Genomic DNA, 20,326 nt, shown 5'->3' on the forward strand with positions numbered 1-20,326 from the left:
TGTGGCGGACCGAACAGACGGACCTTTTGGACCTGATCCTCAAGCAACAGACCTGACTGGCCTTCTGAATCTGACTCGCAGTTGGCAGACCTGACTGGCCGACCCTCCGGACCTGACCCATAGGCATTGGACCCGCATGACTGACCCTCTGGACCTGAATTGCAGGTTGTGGACCCACTTGACCGACTTTGGACCAAACCCACAGGTGTTGGACTCACCTGACCAACCTCCTGGACCTAAATTGTGACCCACCTGACCGACCCTCTGGACCAAACTCGCAGGTGTTGGACCTGCCTGACCGACCCTCTGGACCTGACCCGCAGGTGGTGTGACCCGTCTGACCGAGTCCGGCCTCTCCATGGTCGACTGGAAGCTGCTGGGCAGGACCTGGCCCCAGTCGGAGGTCGAGTGGCAGGCTGAGCTGGAGAAGTACAGACACTACCCGGAGTTCCAGCTGTGAGTCCTCATGCTGCTGTTACTTATGCAGATATGGCTGCAATACAATGACGGCGATCTTCGAAAACTAATGGCAGTAACTGTGTGTCAGTTTCGGGCGATATAAACTTGTAATGAGATCACTCGTCCATTGCGCAGGCTGCGGGCGGGTTTTTGAATGTTGCGATCAGGTTATGTCTCATGGATTCGCCTTTGCATGCCAAGAATATACGCATTGGTGACACAGCCCAAGATGAACTGCGGGAACGTCATTGCTCAGTCGTAAGTGACTTGTTCAATGATGACTTTATGGGCAAACGACCGCTAACAGGGCTCGAAAGAAATACTGCTGGAACGTTTTTGTGTTAACTTTCTTCAATGTTGATGTCACATTACGTTGCGCCGCCCTAAGCATTGATTGCGTGCCTTCTGACTGATTTTAGCAAGAATCAGGAGATCAGCATGTCTGACTTCAAGTTCATCTGGCTGATGGAGTACGGCCATCGGATGTGGGGCCGGCTGATCGGCGCCACGTTCGCCCTGCCGGCCGTCTACTTCTGGTACAAGGGCTACTTCACCAAGGCCATGAGGCGACGCGTCCCCGTCTTCGGGTCCCTGATTCTGCTACAGGTGAGGGATGGTGGGCTGGGTCGGGTAGGACATTACAGGAGGGTTTGGGCTGGAGGGATGACTCTCTGGCGCATCTAGTTAGGAAGTCATCCCCGTTATGTACACTCGATTGTGTTCATCATTGATCTCTCTGTTGGCCTTGACAGGGACTGATGGGCTGGTACATGGTCAAGTCCGGTCTGGACCACAAGAACTTTGAGGGCCCTTCAGACGTACCCAGGGTGTCGCAGTACCGGTGAGGACGTACCCAGGGTGTTGCAGCACCTGACGCGTCAGCTGTCGGTCGGCACTTCGGACTGACGTCTGGGCGACGCCTGAGGCCAAGCGCGACTGAGAGTACCGAAAACTTGACGTGATTCATTGTGCCCTGGCTCTAAGCCAGATCGCGGATCTCTCCTGTGTTGGCAGATGCTGGCGTGGTCCAGTGCCCTATCCTGCTGTACGGAGTGCATCTGTGAGTCACTCCACCGCGTAGGATGGTCACCTTGTACATCACGCTGTCGTGCTGTTGCGTTGGCAACCGCGGTGACCGTGTCCGTGACCTGCCCTGTCCGGTAGGCTGGCCGCCCACCTGGGCGCCGCCCTCGTGCTGGCCACGCTGTTCCTGTACAACGGCCTGGACCACCTGCTGCCGGCCCAGAAGGTTCCGGTCACCACCGCCGTGCGACGCGTCCGCATGATGGCGCACGTCAGCAAGGGGTTCATCTTCCTCGCCGCCTTCTCCGGTAGGGCTCCGTCTGACCAGCTACCTTCGTCGGGAAAGTGCGTCGCTTCCTTTAACTTCTCCGAGAGGGGTCCAGCGTCGTACAGTTTTTACTGGGGACCCTCTTCAGCGCCGTCCTCTCCGTTAAGCCGTCGATGCTTTATCATTGTTTTCTCCTGAAGGGAACGCTGTTGCTATTATTTTGACTGTCGCTACTTCAACGAACACGTGCTTGGCACAATGTGCAATGCTCGAACCTTTGATTTTTTTTTCTTAACCCTCGCTGGTTTCGCTTTTTGTATAACTCGAATGGAAAGAGTGCTCGGTTCTACCCGACACGTTGTCCGGTCCAAGCTAAGAATGATGAGCCTCTCGAAAAAGCGTGGATTGGCTCCAGCGAAATCTCGTAATTGGTTTCAAACTCGTCAGGTCAGGTCAGGGTCAATTATGCTGAAAATCTGACTTCAGCTTTGCGCGATATGTATAACATAACACAACTTGGCAACATACAATGTACGCATGCATCTTCCTTCTTTAACTTGAACATATCGATTTGAAGTTCGGTGCAGGGATAAAGAAGCTATTGGTTCTAGTATTTGGAGCACGTGTTGAAGATGTAGGATCCGTCAGGGTGAGCAGTGTCGCCCAGCCACCCGTGCTCAGTCAGAATCGACTGTGTTTCCGTCATGTGACAGTGTCGCCCAGCCACCCTTGCTCATCAGAATCGGCTATGTTTCCGTCAGTGTGACAGTATCGCCCAGCCCCCGTGCTCGTCAGAATCGACTATGTTCCGTCAGTGTGACAGTGTCGCCCAGCCACCCTGCTCGTCAGAATCGACTGTGTTCCGTCAGTGTGACAGTGTCGCCCAGCCACCCGTGCTCGTCAGAATCGACTGTGGTCGTCCGCCGCCCGCGCTGGCCGTAGATTACCGTGCAGTGTTCCTAACCAAACGTCCTTGCCCAGAAAACAAATGCGAGAGACACGTGCTTTGGGTCAAAACACGTGCATTGAAAACCCAGATACTGATCAACATTTTTTCAACGGTTACACAACATTCCAGTAGGATATCGCCAAAAACCTTAGTCGGTAGTGGTGGGGGAGGGGTGGCATCGACTGCGGTATCTTGGGACTACGTATCGCCCCCCCCCCCCCCCCCACACACCTTTTATCAGGCTGAGTGTTAAAATGGGTTGCTAACAGGTTCATTCGTTCTCGTGGTTCTTCGCTGCTTAACGCATCAGCAGTGGCATTTCAGACATTTCAAACACCAAATTTACGTGTGAAAACTCGTCCTCTCTCAAAAGAGTACAATAGTGGTGGCTCTGCTCAGCCATCGTAGCCATGGTAGCTCTGCACAGGGTGCGCAATCAGACGCATTCTAAGATGGCTCTGGTTGTGAGACCCGCCGCTGTTCCATATGACCTGGTTGTGTCACAGGAGCGTTCGTGGCTGGCCTGGACGCCGGCCTGACCTATAACGAGTTCCCGCTGATGGGCGGCCGGCTGGTGCCGTCCGACCTGATGGCCTACAAGCCGGCGCTCTCCAACATCACGGAGAACCCCACCACCGTCCAGTTCAACCACAGAGTGCTGGTAGGCCGGTCGGCGGTTAGCCTGGGCCTGGCATGTTTTGAGTCATCTGTGGTCCTTTAAGTTTACATGAATGGCAATGTTGTGAGGGACGTTGTGACAGGACGTACAGCGGCATCGTAACTGGGTTGTGCTATGTTCACCGCCGCGGAAACCTAAGCATGGATTGCTCGATCATATAGAGGCACCTGTCCTTCGCGCGGCAATATTAGTGTCCTTGGGACTGCTGGACAAGCGTACGAAACGTAGGGCGCAATGAATGCTGTTCAATAACGATATGCAGTGCCGTGCGGTACGGCACCTTTCTCGTTATCTCACAATCATCTCCTTGAAGTGTTTCGGCGCGTTTTAATATCCTCTGCTGAGGTGTTAGCGTGTTTACTGACACGGAATTCAGAGATGACACCATTAGCTGAAGTAAGTGTTGAGCGAGGCGACGTTCTTGAGTTTAGCTTTGTCGCTTGGCGAACCGCTTGATGTTTTCCAACGCGAGCACGAGTCGGTGTAACCCGTTTGCCGTGCGCCAAGGTCAATCAAACTCTGGCCGCGCAGGGCACCACCGTTTTTCGGCCTGGTCCATGGGCTGTGGTACCTGTCGCGAAAGGCCCGGCTGCCTCCCAGAGCGCACATGCAGTGAACGCCATGCTGGTCATGACCTACATACAAGTAAGTGAAACTTCAATGCATGGGCTGGTCGGGCGCGCGTTCTTGGGTCCACCAGGCTTCATGCTTCGGTGACACACTGCAACGAAAGCCGAGCGCAAGGATATAGCTGTCATCCGACGTTCGGGAAAAGGCATAACATGGCACAAGCCCGTTTGACTCGGCAATTGACGCATTGGCAACAGTGGCGCGTGGGACGCAAGTGTTCGGTAGACGGCACTAAACGAATTCTTGGCTACGTGAACAGCAACATTGGCCTACGTGGTATCTCGTTCATCGTAGGACGCGCATCTTGGTGAGTCTTGAGTGTGGGGCTGAACTTACGTACCGTGTCGACCGCCCTCGCTCCTTGATCCCGTGAGACATGCGGCGTTGCCTCGCGTGGATAAGCGTTTCCATTACGCCTCGCCTGTTACAAATCGTGTCTTCCCGTGCGCACTATTGCGCGATGAGCTCGCATTGCGCAGTGCTTGCGGTCTCCGTTGCTTGCATTCCTGTAATTGTGTTACGTACTACGCCGTTTGTCAATGCGGTGTTTGTGTTGTTATTAGGGCTTCACACTACACTCAGCAGCCTGAAGCTGTGCGCCGTCGCACGCGCTGTCACCACCCGACACGAAGGGCGGGCACCGCGGAGTCGTGATTTGTCCATCCTACTTGTGTCTATCATCTCACTTACCACGCGTCTACCGATGCGTCTCGTCTGTCGCACTGTCGTGTCTGTCACTGCCCACCGTGTGGCTTTCATTACCCCGCCTGCCTCTCTGTATCCCCCATTACCCTGTCTGCCATCCCGTGTCGCCGGCCATGTCAGCCTATCGTATCCCGCACAGTCCACTACGCTTTGTCCTGCGCTGTCCACCGTTTCGTGTCCCGCATTGTCCGCCGCGCGATGTTCCGCGCTGTCTGCCATGCCATGTTCCGCGCTGTCTGCCGCGCCATGTCCCGCGCTGTCCGCCGGGTCGTGGCCGCGCTGCCCGCCGCGTCGTATCCCGTTTTGTCCGCCGTGTCTTTGACTGTCGCGCCGTCTGACGCCCCGCGCCTGCCGGCCAGCTGACGCTGGGAATCGCCACGCTGCTGCTGTACGTGCCGACCCCGGTGGCGGCGGCCCACCAGACGGGCGCGCTCACACTCCTCTCGCTGGCCGTCTGGATGACGCACGAGGTCAAGCTCCTCAAGTATGTGCCCAAGTGAGCGCCGCTGGGCAGGTGGCCCCAGGTGGCCGGCGGTGGTCGCGCGTAGATGGCGCGAGCGAGGTGCAGTGTGTGGGAACGGTAAGGGTCGAGGAGGCTGCAATGAAACTAGGTGCTCCAAGACAGGAGTACAGCATATGGAGTGCAAGGTTGATGTCTGTATTGACAATGGATGCGTGATAATGGATGCGTTGGAGCTGTCCTGAAGGGCGTTCTGTTCCGAGTCCCGAGACCGCTACAGTTAACAAGTCCACCATCAGTATTGCTTTATGGTGGTGATAAGCGGCATCTGCAAGCGATTTCTTTACAGTAGCAACGCTGTTGCCATAGAGAAACAGGACATTTAGGAGAGTATTTGGTGCGTGTCATAGGTTGCTGACTCTCGCCCAGTGATATGAAATATATAGCATTTATATTTACTGGAGTTTTCGCTATGCCAAGACGTGGCAAACTGAACTATGCACACCATATATATTTTGCCAAGCAATTTTTCAACACTTCAGGGGAATGTTACACATTTAAAGATATTGAAGCAAGCATCAGATATGATGAAACAACCTTATGTAATATATGCCTAGCCTCCCGTTACACACACGGAAGGTTCCTCCCGTTACCCTACGGAACGCGACACGGCGGACAGTGCGGGACACGACGGACAGCACGGACACGGGACGGCGAAGTCCGACAGACACGGGAGGTCATCTACTTAAGTTCCCCCCCCCCCCCCATGGCCTAACTTCCCTTCCACCCCTATGTTACACTAATTATAACACTGGTATACTTTTAGGTGCAGAAAACTGCTCTGGGCAACCAAATTTCTATACTTATTAAATATCCTCCCCAATACGGCACCGTTTGTGTCGTGGAACGTTTGAACACTGACTCGTAGTTATTCAATCTTCCGCGAGATGGAAGCATGGACTGGAAGTGTTTGCTGGGTCAAATACGGTTATGTGCTAGTTAGCCCTTTCTCGTGGTGTTCTTGCACACTGATCCGCGAGCTACGATGATAGCTTGCATTCGCATATTCGGTTATAGCGCTATTCGTATTCCCGTAACAACCAGGACAAATGTATAAGTTCTTGCATTGTGTAGCACTAAACATCATTCATGTCAGATTCTTACAAAACTTGCATGACGTTGGTTGCGAGCAAATAGGCGGTCGTTATGTCTGGAAAAGGTGCTCATCAATGCTATGTATGAGCAATTCGACAATTATATTTTCTTGGCCCTGAACGCAGCATGGCTGGTGGAGGCGTGGGATTTGAATGACGTTATTATGGCGTCATAGACGTCTGGTGACCTTGAACAAGTTAGCACAAAATAGCATGCTTAACTTAGTGGGCATGTCTCTCAGGGACTATGGGATTTTAGGTCTTAAGAAGGGCAATGCTGTGGGCTATACTGAATGATCTTAAAGATGGCTTCTTCAGTTCAAACCCCCTTACAAATGTGGAACCCTCTTTTCAGGGGATGTCTGGCATTCTCAAACAGAGCAGCATGCCAGCATTTAGTGACCTTAATTCAATGATATGCCTTGGTTGCCCAGGTTGGTAGCACCCAAAACATGGAAACAAAATGGGTCTCCTTGACAGACAGGACAATGTTATGTGTATGAAATGGGCTTACTCCCCACCAAATAGTGGCTGGCACTGCCTGGGTTTTACTGACACATCTTTGAAACCTGACAAACCCAACCAGATGCAGGGGCCAGTGTCTACCATGACAACAATGTGATAACAATCATACTTACTAATAACTAATGTGGTTGTGGCAATGCATCTATCAACCCACTGGCAGCTGGGATGTCTGTAAAACAAGAATGGCATGATAACAACAAGCAGAAAATGACTCCTAAGCAACCAGAGGATGGTGGTGAACTGAAAAAGGTGAAAATTTAATCAGGTTGCTGCATCAGACATAACAATCACCCCATGAACGGTGGAGTAATAATAAGCATCCCAAACACCCTGTGGGGCCAACTTGAAACCCATTGTGAGTTGCAGCACATATTTGGGCTCCAATGGTACTTCTCCTGATTCTGGGTGGAGTGATCTGTTCTAACTGACTATGACTGGATGCAGCTACTCCTGGCATCATCCTGGCATGCTGACACAAGATGACACACCATCTTACCTTTCACAGTGTAAAGAACACTTGTACCAGGCAGGTTGACAAACATTCACAAGGCCACTGGTCTAATATCACTTAGATATAATGGGTTCTGATACTTGGACATGCTTTGACCCCTCTATCCCGAGACCAGTGTAACTTAAATTGCTTATACACCAGGTTGTGTTGCTCCTCTGGCAACATATACAGACAATACCACTACATAACACAATACATAAAATAAAATTAAAGAGACCACTCACATCACATAGCTGAGCTCCTAGATGTTTTTGACCGTCTTTTGTAGCACCACACAGTTTGCAAACAAAACTTTGACATTCTGAGAATAGTCAGGCAATTGTCCATGAATTATATGCGCACGGGATAAACATGAATGCAAACATAACCACTTGATAAGGAACAATTTGTAACCTGCTCCAGGCAACCATGACACCACCACATCATGCCACTACAAAATAATACAAATGCAACAGCTAATGTCATGGAAGCCTGCAGAAGCCCAGCATTTTCACCAATTAGTCTTGTTCACGTAAGGTTGTGCCAATACTAACGTCCACCCGTGCAGAAAATACCGGAATGGTACCCCTCGCGCCAATTGACCTCACGCTTCGGACCGTATATAGAGAAATAAATCAATATTTTTGCAAGAAGAGCAGATTTAACATAATGTGTTCCTCGGTGATAGCGGACTTATCATAAAAGTTTTGTTTACGGTCTCGTACACTTTTTTGCATACAAATTGGGCCGTACTATCAACAGAACTATACGTGGATCTTAATATACCATTTACAAACATTCCTCACTACTATCCTTCCAGGTGCGTTGTTTACGTCTCGGTGATCGCAGCAGAAGGCCCAGATCGGTGGCCCAGTTTTGTGTGCGTCTGTTTAACGAGTTGGCGAATAGTGCCGCTTCAAAGTGTTAAGAACTCCGTCGTTGGAGTACACACTTGTACTATAAGAACAGCTTCCGGCACGCCAAATTCTGTTGAGCGGGTGCAAGTCGTGCCGGTTGCACCGACACGCTTGAATTTCCGGGCGCTCGCCTTCGCGCGGAGTTGGCACCGACGCAGCACCGGCGATGGTAAGGCTTTCAGCAGTAGTTCGATAAATAGTAAAATGTATCCTGCTGCAGATGCAGATTGAACTGATCTTTTCTTCGTAAGCGTTGCAAATAGCATGTGTTTGAGGGTGATCTGAATCGCTAGGCGGGTAAGGTCGAAGGATCAGAATATTGTGCGACACGCGCACAAAATAGATCAGACGATGTCCGGATCATTCACAAATTTTGTAAATTTCGATCAGAGCGGATCTTTTTTCGTGGTGTTCATTATAAATGGGGCAGGCGACGGGGATGCTTAAGATACGTTTAACGCAAGTATGCTTTCGTGCGGGGTCAGTATTCCCCCTCCCCCCCGCCGGTCAATGCTGGCTTGAGATCCAATGCTCGTCTGACCTCACCCAGTGTGTATAAGCAAGGCGAAATACTAGGCCAACTTAATACAGGACAAGGATCACAACTATTGGTATGCTTCTAAGAAGCAGATACCGAAACATCACTGAGTATCATGTATGTTTTGTATCAAATAGCACCCTGTAGATACCTGATATTTGTCTTATGCTGCCTTCTTCATATGTTCAGTAATCTGCAAATGTTTGGCAAGTTTTTAACGTGGTCGGGATAAAGAACACAGCTTTTAAAAGTACAGTTTGACCCTGACCGAAGTTCATTCGCCCAATAGTGACAACCGCATTTGTCCCATGATCATGGCTGTGGTGGCTATACAGTTCGATCATGGACAACAGCAGCCATCGGTGATCCCTTACTAAGGTTTACTGACTTGTTTTTGCACCCCATTTTAGGCTCTTTCACAAGAAGGCAGCTCTCATTAACCTGAAATGGCCAGTGATTCCTCCACAGGGAAAACAAATTAGAGTCGCGAAATATGAAGTTCAGAAAATAACCCTCGAGCGGGCAAATTCAAGTGACCAAAATCCGAGCAGGAATCAGGTTTTGATATCACGTGAGGTCAACGCTTTTGGCTAGCCCCCCCCCCCCCTTTCACCCGATGCTAGAAAGTGACGCCCCGTATGGTACATCACATTTTTAACAGCGTAATATTCCATTTTACGGTTTGGGTCTGGGTGGGTGTGCAGTACTTTAAACTGAATGGGTCCTTGTAAACGTGCGATCTCCAGAAGACGTGTTCCATTGTCATATCCACGCTGTCCGTTTCCTGCCGCTGTTCCGCCCGTTGTCTCACGCCGGTCGTCCCGTTCCGCTGGCAGGGTCTGCTGTCGCTGTTGCGTAAGCTGCGACCGGCGCAGGAGCGTGAGGTGCGCCTCCTGCTGCTGGGGCTCGACAACGCCGGTAAGACGACTCTGCTGAAGGCGCTCGCTTCGGAAGACATCACGCAGATCACGCCCACGCAGGGCTTCAACATCAAGTCGGTGTTGTCAGAGGGCTTCAAGCTCAACGTGTGGGACATCGGTGGTCAACGCAAGATCCGACCCTACTGGCGCAACTACTTTGACAACACGGACGTTCTGGTCAGTAGAAACAGCAGGAGAAGTAGCCTAAGCTAAGCTTCCCGCAACACCGCTGCGCTGCGGAGAAGGCTCGCTGCGTCCGTTTGCACGGAAACAGTGTGCAGCCATTCCTTTGTTAGTTGTCATTACGCAGTTCCTACAGTCATTGGCTGGTAGGCTTTTTCAGTACTTTGATGGCGGTGCTTATGTCTCCATAATTTCGGCGTGCGTGCGTGCGCACGCGCGCGCACCGTGCTTGCTTCCGACTGCGCACCTCTGTTGCGCCAGATCTACGTGATCGACAGCGCCGACCGCAAGCGGTTCGACGAGACGGGCCAGGAGCTGGCCGAGCTGCTGGCCGAAGACAAGCTGGTGGGTGTGCCTGTGCTCATCTTCGCAAACAAGCAGGACCTCTTCAACTCAGCGCCTGCCTCCGAGATAGCCGAGTCGCTCGGGCTGCACGTGATCCGCGACCGCGAGTGGCAGATCCAGGGCTGCTCGGCCTCCTCCAACGAGGGCGTTAAGGTGGGTGCCCGGCGTCTGGAGGGAAGGGACGGCCGGCCCAGGACTGCTTACCCGCAACCTGGCCAAACGACGGCCAGCGCCGATGTATGTTTGTATTCCGGGGAAGAGGGCTTGTGAGGGTGGCGTGACAGCTGTTACTAGAACCTTTGTAGGGTGTAAATTCCTCTTTCTGTGAGTGCTTGTGACTCAGCCACTTTGCATTCTTGCTTTTGTTCTGTCTCATTGAAAACGTTCTCCTACACGATTTGCCATTCAGAACAGTAAGAACTGCGCACGCCCCTATTTCGTGTGCGGCACTGGTATGCGATCGTTTGTCTTTCATAAATATAACATTAACGGCATTCCTTGCTTTGTGGAATCATCACGCAATACAGTAGCAACTTCCGGAGCCCTAGCGCAGAGTACTGTGATGACCGGATGCGGTCACGTGCCAGATGAAAGGAGGGGCGGGAGCCCAAAGCTCGTAGATGAGATACCACACCTGGCCTTGACATGAAGTCAACTTTGCCGCGTCTGGCATGCAGTCGTTGCATGGCTCCTTTTCTCGGCGTGAGTCAGCCGTCCTCTCAACGCCGCATCCAAATCTTGGCATTGATCATGCTTGAAATCAATTGCGTTCCCTCAGCAATTTGTGTAGCAGTCTTTCGCGTCTGCCCAAGCTCCGATACGGACATATGTGAATTTGTTGCAGTATCTTCGCATCGCCTGCTATGTCGCCTTACCATTGGTTGGTGCGTTTCAGGAGGGTATGGAGTGGGTCTGTAAGAGCATAAAGCGTAAGTAGTGGTGACCACCGCCAGCCGCCTCCGTCCACTGGTTCCTCCTCCGTGCCGTCTGCCGTCTCTGCCCGCTGCGGTCTCCCGATACCGAATGTCGTCCCGTGATCTCCCGACACCGGATGTCATCCCGTGATCTCTCCGACACCGGATGTCATCCCGTGATCTCCCGACACCGGATGTCGTCCCGTGATCTCCCAACACCGGATGTCGTCCCGTGATCTCCCGACACCGGATGTCATCCCGTGATCTCCCGACACCGGATCTCGTCCCGTGATCTCCCGACACCGGATGTCGTCCCGTGATCTCCCAACACTGGATGTCGTCCCGTGATCTCCCAACACTGGATCTCGTCTCTGCCCGCGGTCTCCCGACACTCGGTGTCGTCTCCGTCCGCGGTCTGCTGTCACTCACCTATCGCCTTCGCCCGCGGCTTCCCAGCACCTGATGTTGAGCCTGCCTCTTAGTATTCTGAGACTGTGCGGTGTCCGCGATCTGCACCGGGTGGCGTCGTCCATCACAGGAATACCAGGTGGATGTGTGAGCTTCGGGTCTTGCTTTGTGTGCTCTGGGGTGTCACAGGGTTGTGCAGTAGGGCTCTTTTGGGTGGCGAGGATAGTCATTGAGTCGGCTCACAGTGTCTGTTGTATGTCCAGCACTCACTGAAGCTGATGTGTGCTGTAGGTGATGATTGCTCTCTTATCTCTGGTTGGATCGGGTGCCCACCCTTGATTCACTGCCAATTCCAGCCTGTGTGCTGATGCACCCAAAAACAAAATAGAAACAATTATTTATGGGGGCGTACGTTAAAGTCGAAAATGTTGTGCGCACCGCGTATTTATTTTTCTCTATTCTCCTGCTGTGAAGGATCTCAGTGTGCGGCCGCGCTGCACGTAGAGGATATTGTTCCTCTGACACGCACTGGAAATGTGAACCACATCACGGACCTCCCTGATGTCCCTGGTGAGGAGGCTCTTACGTTCACATTTTCAGTGCCTGCCAGTCAAGGAATATCATTATTCGGCAAAGTAGATTAAAATGCGGTGATCCACAATTGGAGGATGGGTATTTTTCTCCGTGCTCCATACGTGAAATGTAAAAACTATTGTGTTGCGTAAGATTTTGACTGCACGTCTCACCACTCATTTGATCAAGTTCTGTCGTGTTCGTAGTCCAGCTTAGGACGTCTTGCGTTTATGACATCCACGTGAATGGAGGTGCTGTGTTTTGGTATCAATGAGCAAAGCCGTCTTTGTTTTTCATGCCATTTTTTGTTCGCGTCCACCAGTGGATAGTTGTTGGGAGCAAAACTACCGTTGGAACTGTTCTTATGAACGCGGCTTGTGTCACAATAATGAAGCTTTAAGCTCCATAAACTCGTTTTGTCCCTCCTGAAATGCCAGATCTCATGTCAAGTTAGCATATTTCTAATGACATCGTCAAGCGGTGCGATTTAATCCGGGCTGTAGCTTTGGTTTCAGACACTGGCCGCGGCACGTTACGCTTATGAAATTCCGTCCACAAGCCCGTCGTCTGTGCCCATGAGCCGGTCACGTGGTAGGTGACGCGGTCGTTGCCGGCGTGAGCGCCGTTTGGGAGAGGTCTCCGCGGAGCTCGTCAGTGTCACGTGCCTTGGGATGTGCCCGGGATCTGATGTCCAGTCCGTGCGCGGCGGCATGCTTCTCTGGTCCGTCCAGCAGCGGGCGGCCAGGCGGCCCGCTGCCCCTGCCTGCCTTCCCCCGCAGACCACCGTCCAGTGTCGGTGTGATTCGCTGTGGTGATCGGTGTCCGTCCAGTAGCGAGCCGCCGGGCGGCCCGCTGCCCTGCCCCCGTCCCTGCCCCCGCATACCACCGTGCAGTGTCGTGGTCCGCTGCGGTGCTCGGTGTTTGTTTGGTCGCGTTGTAGTGCACAGGTAGCGCCAGAGGAGTTGTATAAGGCTGACCCGGCCAGTGGAGGAAGGTCCTGTCGGCACAGTTAGTTTCTGTGTGCGCCATCCGGCAACGGCATTCGGCACGTCGTCGGTTCAGCTGGGTTATTGTTTTGCGGTGACTGGACTCACTGCCGCAAGAAAACAAAAGAGAAAAGTGGACTTGGGTGGTGTACTCTCCCGCCTGTAGCTTGAGTGACATTTTGTTGGTGCCATATCAGTGTCCAAAGTGCCCAGCCCACACACATGGAAACGGTGTCATCCCTTGATTGTTTTCACCCGCACAGCAGCATGGGTATTTGATCGCGTCGGTGTTTATCTGTGTAGCAGCATGTCGGTGTGGCAATAAATCAGACTGCGTAATCTCTTAGTTTTCCGTATAGAATGGCCGTGGGCGGCTGTGCGCATTGTGTCGATGCTTCGACTGGTCCGAGCAATAACTACTGCGAAGGGGCGCATGAAGGCCACACTCAAGACATGGCCCGCTTCAGTACCGTTGGCGGGGATGAACGACTTCGAAACTCTTTTAATTGGCGAGCATACCGGGGTCTTTGCAACGTTTCTGCCTCATCAGTCTGCCTGAAGCTTTAGTGTGCCGGCCGCAAGCTACCTTCAAACTCGGCCGCACCATACCTTCCGCCCAGGACGTTGGCCTGGTGGTCAGTGACTGGTTTCAGTGATCTAGAGTGACGTTTGCTCACAGTGGGGACGCCGTCGCGGCTCAGATATTCCTAATTTTACACAGTAACAGTAATGGTTGCACCTGCTCCAACAAGCAATCTTTAAAAAATGCGTCTTGTATCGGTGCAAAACATGGTACAACCTCGGTGGTGCTCGTGGCCAAATTTATGTACACGACCGCTCAGCCGAGTGGCGCCTTCCCATGTTTGCATTTCACGCCATGCAACTTAGCATACCATGATACCGAGGTGAGGGTGTGGAAGGGATGATGAACCTTGCAACTGGTGTGGAAGGGATGATGAACCTTGCAACTGGTGTGGAAGGGATGATGAACCTTGCAACTGGTGTGGAAGGGATGATGAACCTTGCAACTGGTGTGTGAGGGATGATGAACCTTGAAAATGGTGTGTACGGGATATATGTATCGTGAACTGAGAACGTGGATTAAGTTTGATTTCGTGAAATGCGTACGGGACTTACTCCGCTTTGTGTCCTTTCGGGGCTCACAATACCAAAACAGCTTCCATTATCACTGGTCGCGGAAGCATGTGGATTTATTTATTGCCTACGGGGGTCGAACGGGCCGACGTAGTTCCGCGTCACACTTCAACGAATGAGATCTAATAGCCGCTCGCTGGGACAGACGTAAATGACACTAGCTAGGGAGGCGCAGCGGGGTGACGGTCACCGCATTATGGGTGTACCGATCACAACATATGTGGCGAACTAGAGTAGCGACCGTACCTCTCAGCGCGAGTGTGTCATCCGCGGCAGTTCAGTGACCCGCCCCCGCGTGATGGCGGTCACAGCGCGGGCAGTGAGTAACGGACCGATTACCCGACGATCCGAGCACAGCAAGGCCGGGGATCTCAACAGCTCCCATGCAGATGGTTCGGGGGGGGGGGGATGAAACTACATGGCCATTGCCATCCTTCTACACGAGAACCGTCTTCAACGAGAAGGGCTCGGCCGGCAGCGCTGACCGACACTCGACTGACGGCGTCCGGCGGCCCGTGCCGGCCGCCAGGGAGCGTCAGCCGCCGTGTCGCGCCGGAGAGCGGTCTGCGGTTCGCCGCTCTGATCTGCCGTGGGAAGCGGCCCTCGCTACTCTCCACGCATCGGCCGGCCGCCGCCTGAGATCGGCGGCCGCTGGACGGCGCCGAGCCGGCCGTGACGTCACCGGAAGCTCCCACGAGCTCGCGGCTGCCGAGCGCCTCGGCGCGGCTACGGCCGAGGCGCATTTCATAGGCAGACCTGGTCCCATTAGGTTGGTCACGGTGATCCGGTCTCGACCGACGCAGAAAAGGTGAGCATTGTTTGTCACGTTCGGGAAGTGCGCTGAGCGAGCACACTGGCTTAGGGTAATTGGTGACACTGTGTAATCTGGTTTACCGCGGCATGTCGCGTTGGAATGATTCAAGATCTTTCGGAGAGGTCTGGTGCGTTATTGGGCTCGGTAGGCTAGTCCTACCTGTGTGCGCCGGTAGCGTGCAGTTTTCCATATTTGATCGAATTGGAGTGAACAAACCGTATAACACTCGTCAAAATCTGAAGCCCTTAGCTAAAGCCATCCGCCGCGATCCTACTCACGGTGTGTGTAATACGGCAGCAGTGTCAAATAAGATAGGTAGGATGTAACGCGTCCGATGGCGTCTTTTTTAGCCAGGTGCACCACATAAGCCATGCTTGCCACTCTCGTCCTCTCGGTCACTAGTCTGTACGACAAGCGCTTTCCGTCACTGCCTTTTACTGCCTTTTTCGCAGCACCAATATTGGAACGGGTTTCTCTTGCCACAGATGTGTTTTGATAAACTCTAATGCGAATATGTGCCTCATTCCGTGTACGGTCGGAGCTGACTCCGGAATCAGTCAGATGTTTGGCGATCGAGTGCAATCGTCGATGAGTCGACTCATTGAGGTTAGATACATCATACATTGTCATTTCGACGGCAGGCAAAACCCGTGTCCTGTGCTGCCTGCTCTTGTAGCCAATTCAGAACGATTTATATTCTTGGCAGTAATGGACCCCATCTGAATTAAAGCTGGTATCAAGGTGTATCTCCTTTTAATTGGAATCTCAGTCGACCACGATTCAGGTCGAGCCATTTAGGATAGCAGTTGATATGAGCACAATGTACCGTTAGTCAGCGAGTCCAATGAGCCCAGGTCAAAACTGATTCCGCCTGCGAAACAGCAATCACAAGGCAGTGCCGGTCGCCACGTTTGGGGACCAGATCCATTTCTTTAAAACTGCAGATGGCCGAATCTCTCCCCCGGCTTTCACTGGTGACAAAACAATCCGATGCATGCTTCAGATGACGTCACCGCGCTCCGGTCCTGTTCTGAACGGCTGCGGGGACGGCGGCGGCTGCATCCCCGGAATGGGGGAGCACAAGCAGGTGCCGCGCGTGCTCAACAAGTCGTTCTTCGGCTACGTCGAGGACGCGTTCTCGCAGCGCACTCCGGAGCTGCCGTGCGAGAGGGGCGAGACCCGAGCCATCGGCCGCCCACCCCAGGTCAGTGGTGACCCGAGCTATCGGCCGCCTACCCCAGGTCAGTGGTGACCCGAGCCATCGGCCGCCCACCCCAGGTCAGTGGTGACCCGAACCATCAGCCGTCCACCCCAGGTCAGTGGTGACCCGAGCCATCGGCCGCCCACCCCAGGTCAGTGGTGACCCGAGCCATCGGCCGCCTACCCCAGGTCAGTGGTGGCCCGAGCCATCGGCCGCCCACCCCAGGTCAGTGGTGACCCGAGCCATCGGCCGCTACCCCAGGTCAGTGGTGACCCGAGCCATCGACCGCCCACCCCAGGTCAGTGGTGACCCGAGCCATCGACGCCCACCCCCAAGTCAGTGGTGACCCGAGCCATCGGCCGCCTACCCCAGGTCAGCGGTGACCCGAGCAATCGGCCGCCCACCCCAAGTCAGTGGTGACCCGAGCTATCGGCCCCCTACCCCAGGTCAGTGGTGACCCGAGCCATCGGCCGCCCACCCCAGGTCAGTGGTGACCCGAGCCATCGGCCGCCCACCCCAGGTCAGTGGTGAGAGCCATCGGCCCGCCTACCCCAGGTCAGCGGTGACCCGAGCAATCGGCCGCCTACCCCAGGTCAGTGGTGACCCGGGCTATCGGCCGCCTACCCCAGGTCAGTGGACCCGGGCTATCGGCCGCCTACCCCAGGTCAGTGGTGACCCGGGCTATCGGCCGCCTACCCCAGGTCAGTGGTGACCCGGCTATCGGCCGCCTACCCAGGTCAGTGGTGACCCGGGCTATCGGCCGCCTACCCCAGGTCAGTGGTGACCCGGGCTATCGGCCGCCCCCCAGGTCAGTGGTGACCCGGGCATCGCCGCCCACCCCAGTCAGGTGACCCGGCATCGGCCGCCTACCCCAGGTCAGTGGTGACCCGGCATCGGCCGCCGCCTACCCCAGGTCAGTGGTGACCCGGGCTATCGGCCGCCTACCCCAGGTCAGGTGACCCGGGCTATCGGCCGCCTACCCCAGGTCAGTGGTGACCCGGGCCTATCGACCGCCCACCCCAAGTCGTGGAGACGGCTAGGGCCACCCCGCCTACCCCAGGTCAGTGGTGACCCGGGCTATCGGCCGCCCACCCCAGCAGTCAGTGGTGACCTGAGTCAACAGCTTTCTTGCCTGGGTCACTGGGGACCAGAGTCCATCTGCCTAGTGGTAGGACGGCCGAGTCAACGGATTCCCTGCCCGAGTCACTGAGGACCAGTCATCGGCTCCAGGTTAGTGATGACCCGAGTCAGCGAACTGGCACCCTGGTCAGGGGTTCAGGGTCTGGTGGTAACCACCGCTCGTGGTCTGGTATGGTGGAACCACCGCACGACCCAGCAACTTCTGGAAAAAATTGATTGTTATTGCGCTTCGCTGAAACGACTCCGTCAAAAGCGATCGAATTTTCGTAAAACCGGTTTCAGACGCACAGCAAATCCTGTGTGTTTTACGCCCCTGAGAGAGGCCTGACTCCTACTCCCTGGTGTATGGTGACCGGAGTTAAGTCGGAGTCCTGAAGGAGGCCTGACTCCCTCTCCTGGTGTATGGTGACCGAGTTAACGTCTGGGCGTCCCTGAGAGAGGCCTGATTCCCTACTCCCTGGTGTATGGTGACCGGGTTAACGTCTGGGCGTCCCTGAGAGAGGCCTGATTCCCTACTCCCTGGTCTATGGTGACCGAAGTTAACGTCTGGGCGTCCTGAGAGAGGCCTGTTCCCTTACTCTGTCGGCTGGACGACCCGGGACGTTAGCAACTCCATGCTCGACGCATGGTCACCGTCGGACTGATCATTTAAGAGACGGACATGGTCACCGGATACATCTGAATAATGCACGTACACACAGATTTGCGGGCTGGCTTCTCATGCACATCTGTGATTTGCGGCCTATGAGCCTTGCTCATGCCACGGTCAGGGGCAGGGTATTTTCGCAGACTGAAGCGTAGCTTACGCTTATCTTTCATCGCACGGCGTACGCAGTGCGTACAAGGCATCTGACAAAGCCCCAGATTTATCCTGGTGGCGTAGCATAAGCATAAAGCTGAAACATGAGCTTATCCAAACCCAAGCGTGAATATAACGTGATGACGGATTGACGACCTTACAAAGTTGGGTTTGCCATGACTGCGTGATATGGCCGCCGACCGCTGCAGTGTGCAAGATGCTGGTTTCCAGATTATCCTTACAGCTGCGAGACTTCGCGATGATTTACAGCAACCTGGTTTTCATTGAAAAACCAGGTATTTCATACATCACAGACTCAAGCATATAACACACAGTGATACGGAATAATTAGATACATATTCAGTCGAACACTACAATCGTGATCAATGTTAGAACGGGGCCTTATTGCAGTCTCCAGCATCGTTTGAGATAAATCAACCGAAGCAAAGAAGCAAAAACCGCAGCCGAGTCATTTGAAACGCCCGGTCCATACTACCCTGTCCCCATGCCTGATGACGTAGGCAGTGGGTTGCCAGATACCGCTTGCGCATGCATACGAATGAATAACTCCCCAAGTGGGCGGCTCAGCGTGGCCTGTGCGTTGCTCGGTGTGCTGCCGACAGGCAGACCACGCCTCGGCTGTCCACGCGCGGGCGGCGGCACACCCGGTCGTGCTCTGTAAATGGGTGTAATTTCACCCTCGACCACCCCGGAGAATCATGGACGTAATGTTCTGCTGACGCCTCAGGGCCACCAGGCCAGGCGCAAAATCACAGCCTCGCACGATTTGATAAACGTGGACAAAGCTGCAGAGGCACGCCGGCGGAACAAACTAATGTACTGAAACAAGCAGGCGCTGTCACCTCCGGTATTAAACAAATTGGAGACCTGGTCCAAGTGGGATGGTCGTTATAGAGTGCTGGTGGTCGGGATTGAATGTCTATGGAGGCTATTCGTATGCTTTAATAACAACATGAACGAAACAGAAAGCGGTTGAAACTACAGCAGTACATGAGTGTAAAAAACATGTCATAGTTACTAGGTCATAGCCTAGGTCGACTGAAACTGAGACGCGTGCAGGACTGGGAAACGTGACCTTGCGGCACACCGCAACCCTTCTAAGGTTCTCGACACCAGGAATATATATTCGCCGGGCTGCGACTGGCTTGGATGGTTTGTTGTATCGGTAGGCATCATTTTGACGGGAACTGATGGTTATGTTGGTTGCGAAGCATTCAGCCGTGTAATGACACCGATCGCCTCTTCGCCGGGATTGATCGTGCGAATATCAGCACCTGCCTTTCCGGCCACCGCGCGCACTCAACTGTTTCATCTAGCGCCGGACACAGCGAACCGAAACATTTGTAATGGGTCATAAATTTGCTTCTATCTTTAAAGATGTGATGGCAAACGAAAGCGCATGCACTTGGTTTACGGATCGGGCTAATTGTTGAGATGGGAGAGAACAACGATGACCAGTGCCAGCCATAATGTAGCTCCCTGTTGTGTGGACGACCTCGCGTGCTGACGCGGCAAACTGGGCCGCCAGTGCCATCCTTTTTCGCGTGCGGCACAGCTTTACTCACAGCATATCGGGGAGGGGGGGGGGGGGGGGCTCCTTACCGTCTATCCGTTTAGCTTTGTTTCGTTACGTCGACTTCCAAATGACGCATTTGCTCCAATCCACTCCGGCACTGCTGGGTAACGATGAGCTGTAGCAGCAGGAAATGCGCGGTGTTCCAGCTTGAGGCGAGTGAAAACCTCACCGACAGCGGATGTAATATCACTTAAAGTGATCACGGTTTGGCCACGACGCTGATCGTAGGTACCGGCCAAGCACACCTGTAGACGAGCACAACAGCGGAGGTCCACATCACGGTCTGGTCACGACACTGATGGCAGGTACCGGCCAAGCACACCTGTAGACGAGCACAATAGCGGAGGTCCACATCACGGTCTGGTCACGACACTGATGGCAGGTACCGGCCAAGCACACCTACAGACGAGCACAATAGCGGAGGTCCAGCATCACGGTCTGGTCGCGACACTGCATGGCAGGTACCGGCCAGGCAACACCTGTAGACAGCACAT

At 53.8% G+C, this 20,326-nt stretch overlaps 2 protein-coding genes across 2 annotated transcripts in view; both read left to right on the forward strand.

The window, feature by feature from the left end:
- Window positions 1-5,636, forward strand: part of LOC119090091 (cytochrome c oxidase assembly protein COX15 homolog) — a 7,405-nt gene extending 1,769 nt beyond the window's left edge. The window contains 8 exon segments of the mRNA XM_037212884.1: window positions 324-456; window positions 879-1,065; window positions 1,212-1,300; window positions 1,624-1,790; window positions 3,206-3,368; window positions 3,910-3,983; window positions 3,986-4,023; window positions 5,073-5,636. Of these exon segments, the coding sequence (XP_037068779.1) occupies window positions 324-456; window positions 879-1,065; window positions 1,212-1,300; window positions 1,624-1,790; window positions 3,206-3,368; window positions 3,910-3,983; window positions 3,986-4,023; window positions 5,073-5,213 (992 nt within the window). The 3' untranslated portion in view covers window positions 5,214-5,636.
- Window positions 5,637-8,204: 2,568 nt separating this feature from the next.
- On the forward strand, window positions 8,205-11,306 carry LOC119090610 (ADP-ribosylation factor-like protein 3). Its single transcript, XM_037213443.1, has 4 exons — window positions 8,205-8,428; window positions 9,634-9,894; window positions 10,162-10,398; window positions 11,141-11,306. Exons 1-4 carry the CDS (start codon window positions 8,426-8,428, stop codon window positions 11,180-11,182), a joined length of 543 nt encoding a protein of 180 aa, XP_037069338.1. The 5' UTR covers window positions 8,205-8,425; the 3' UTR covers window positions 11,183-11,306.
- Window positions 11,307-20,326: the final 9,020 nt, after the last annotated feature.

The sequence above is a fragment of the Pollicipes pollicipes genome, unplaced genomic scaffold, assembly GCF_011947565.3.
Source record: "Pollicipes pollicipes isolate AB1234 unplaced genomic scaffold, Ppol_2.1 Scaffold_3087;HRSCAF=3621_pilon_pilon_pilon, whole genome shotgun sequence".
In the NCBI taxonomy this organism is placed as follows: Eukaryota; Metazoa; Arthropoda; class Thecostraca; order Pollicipedomorpha; family Pollicipedidae; genus Pollicipes; species Pollicipes pollicipes.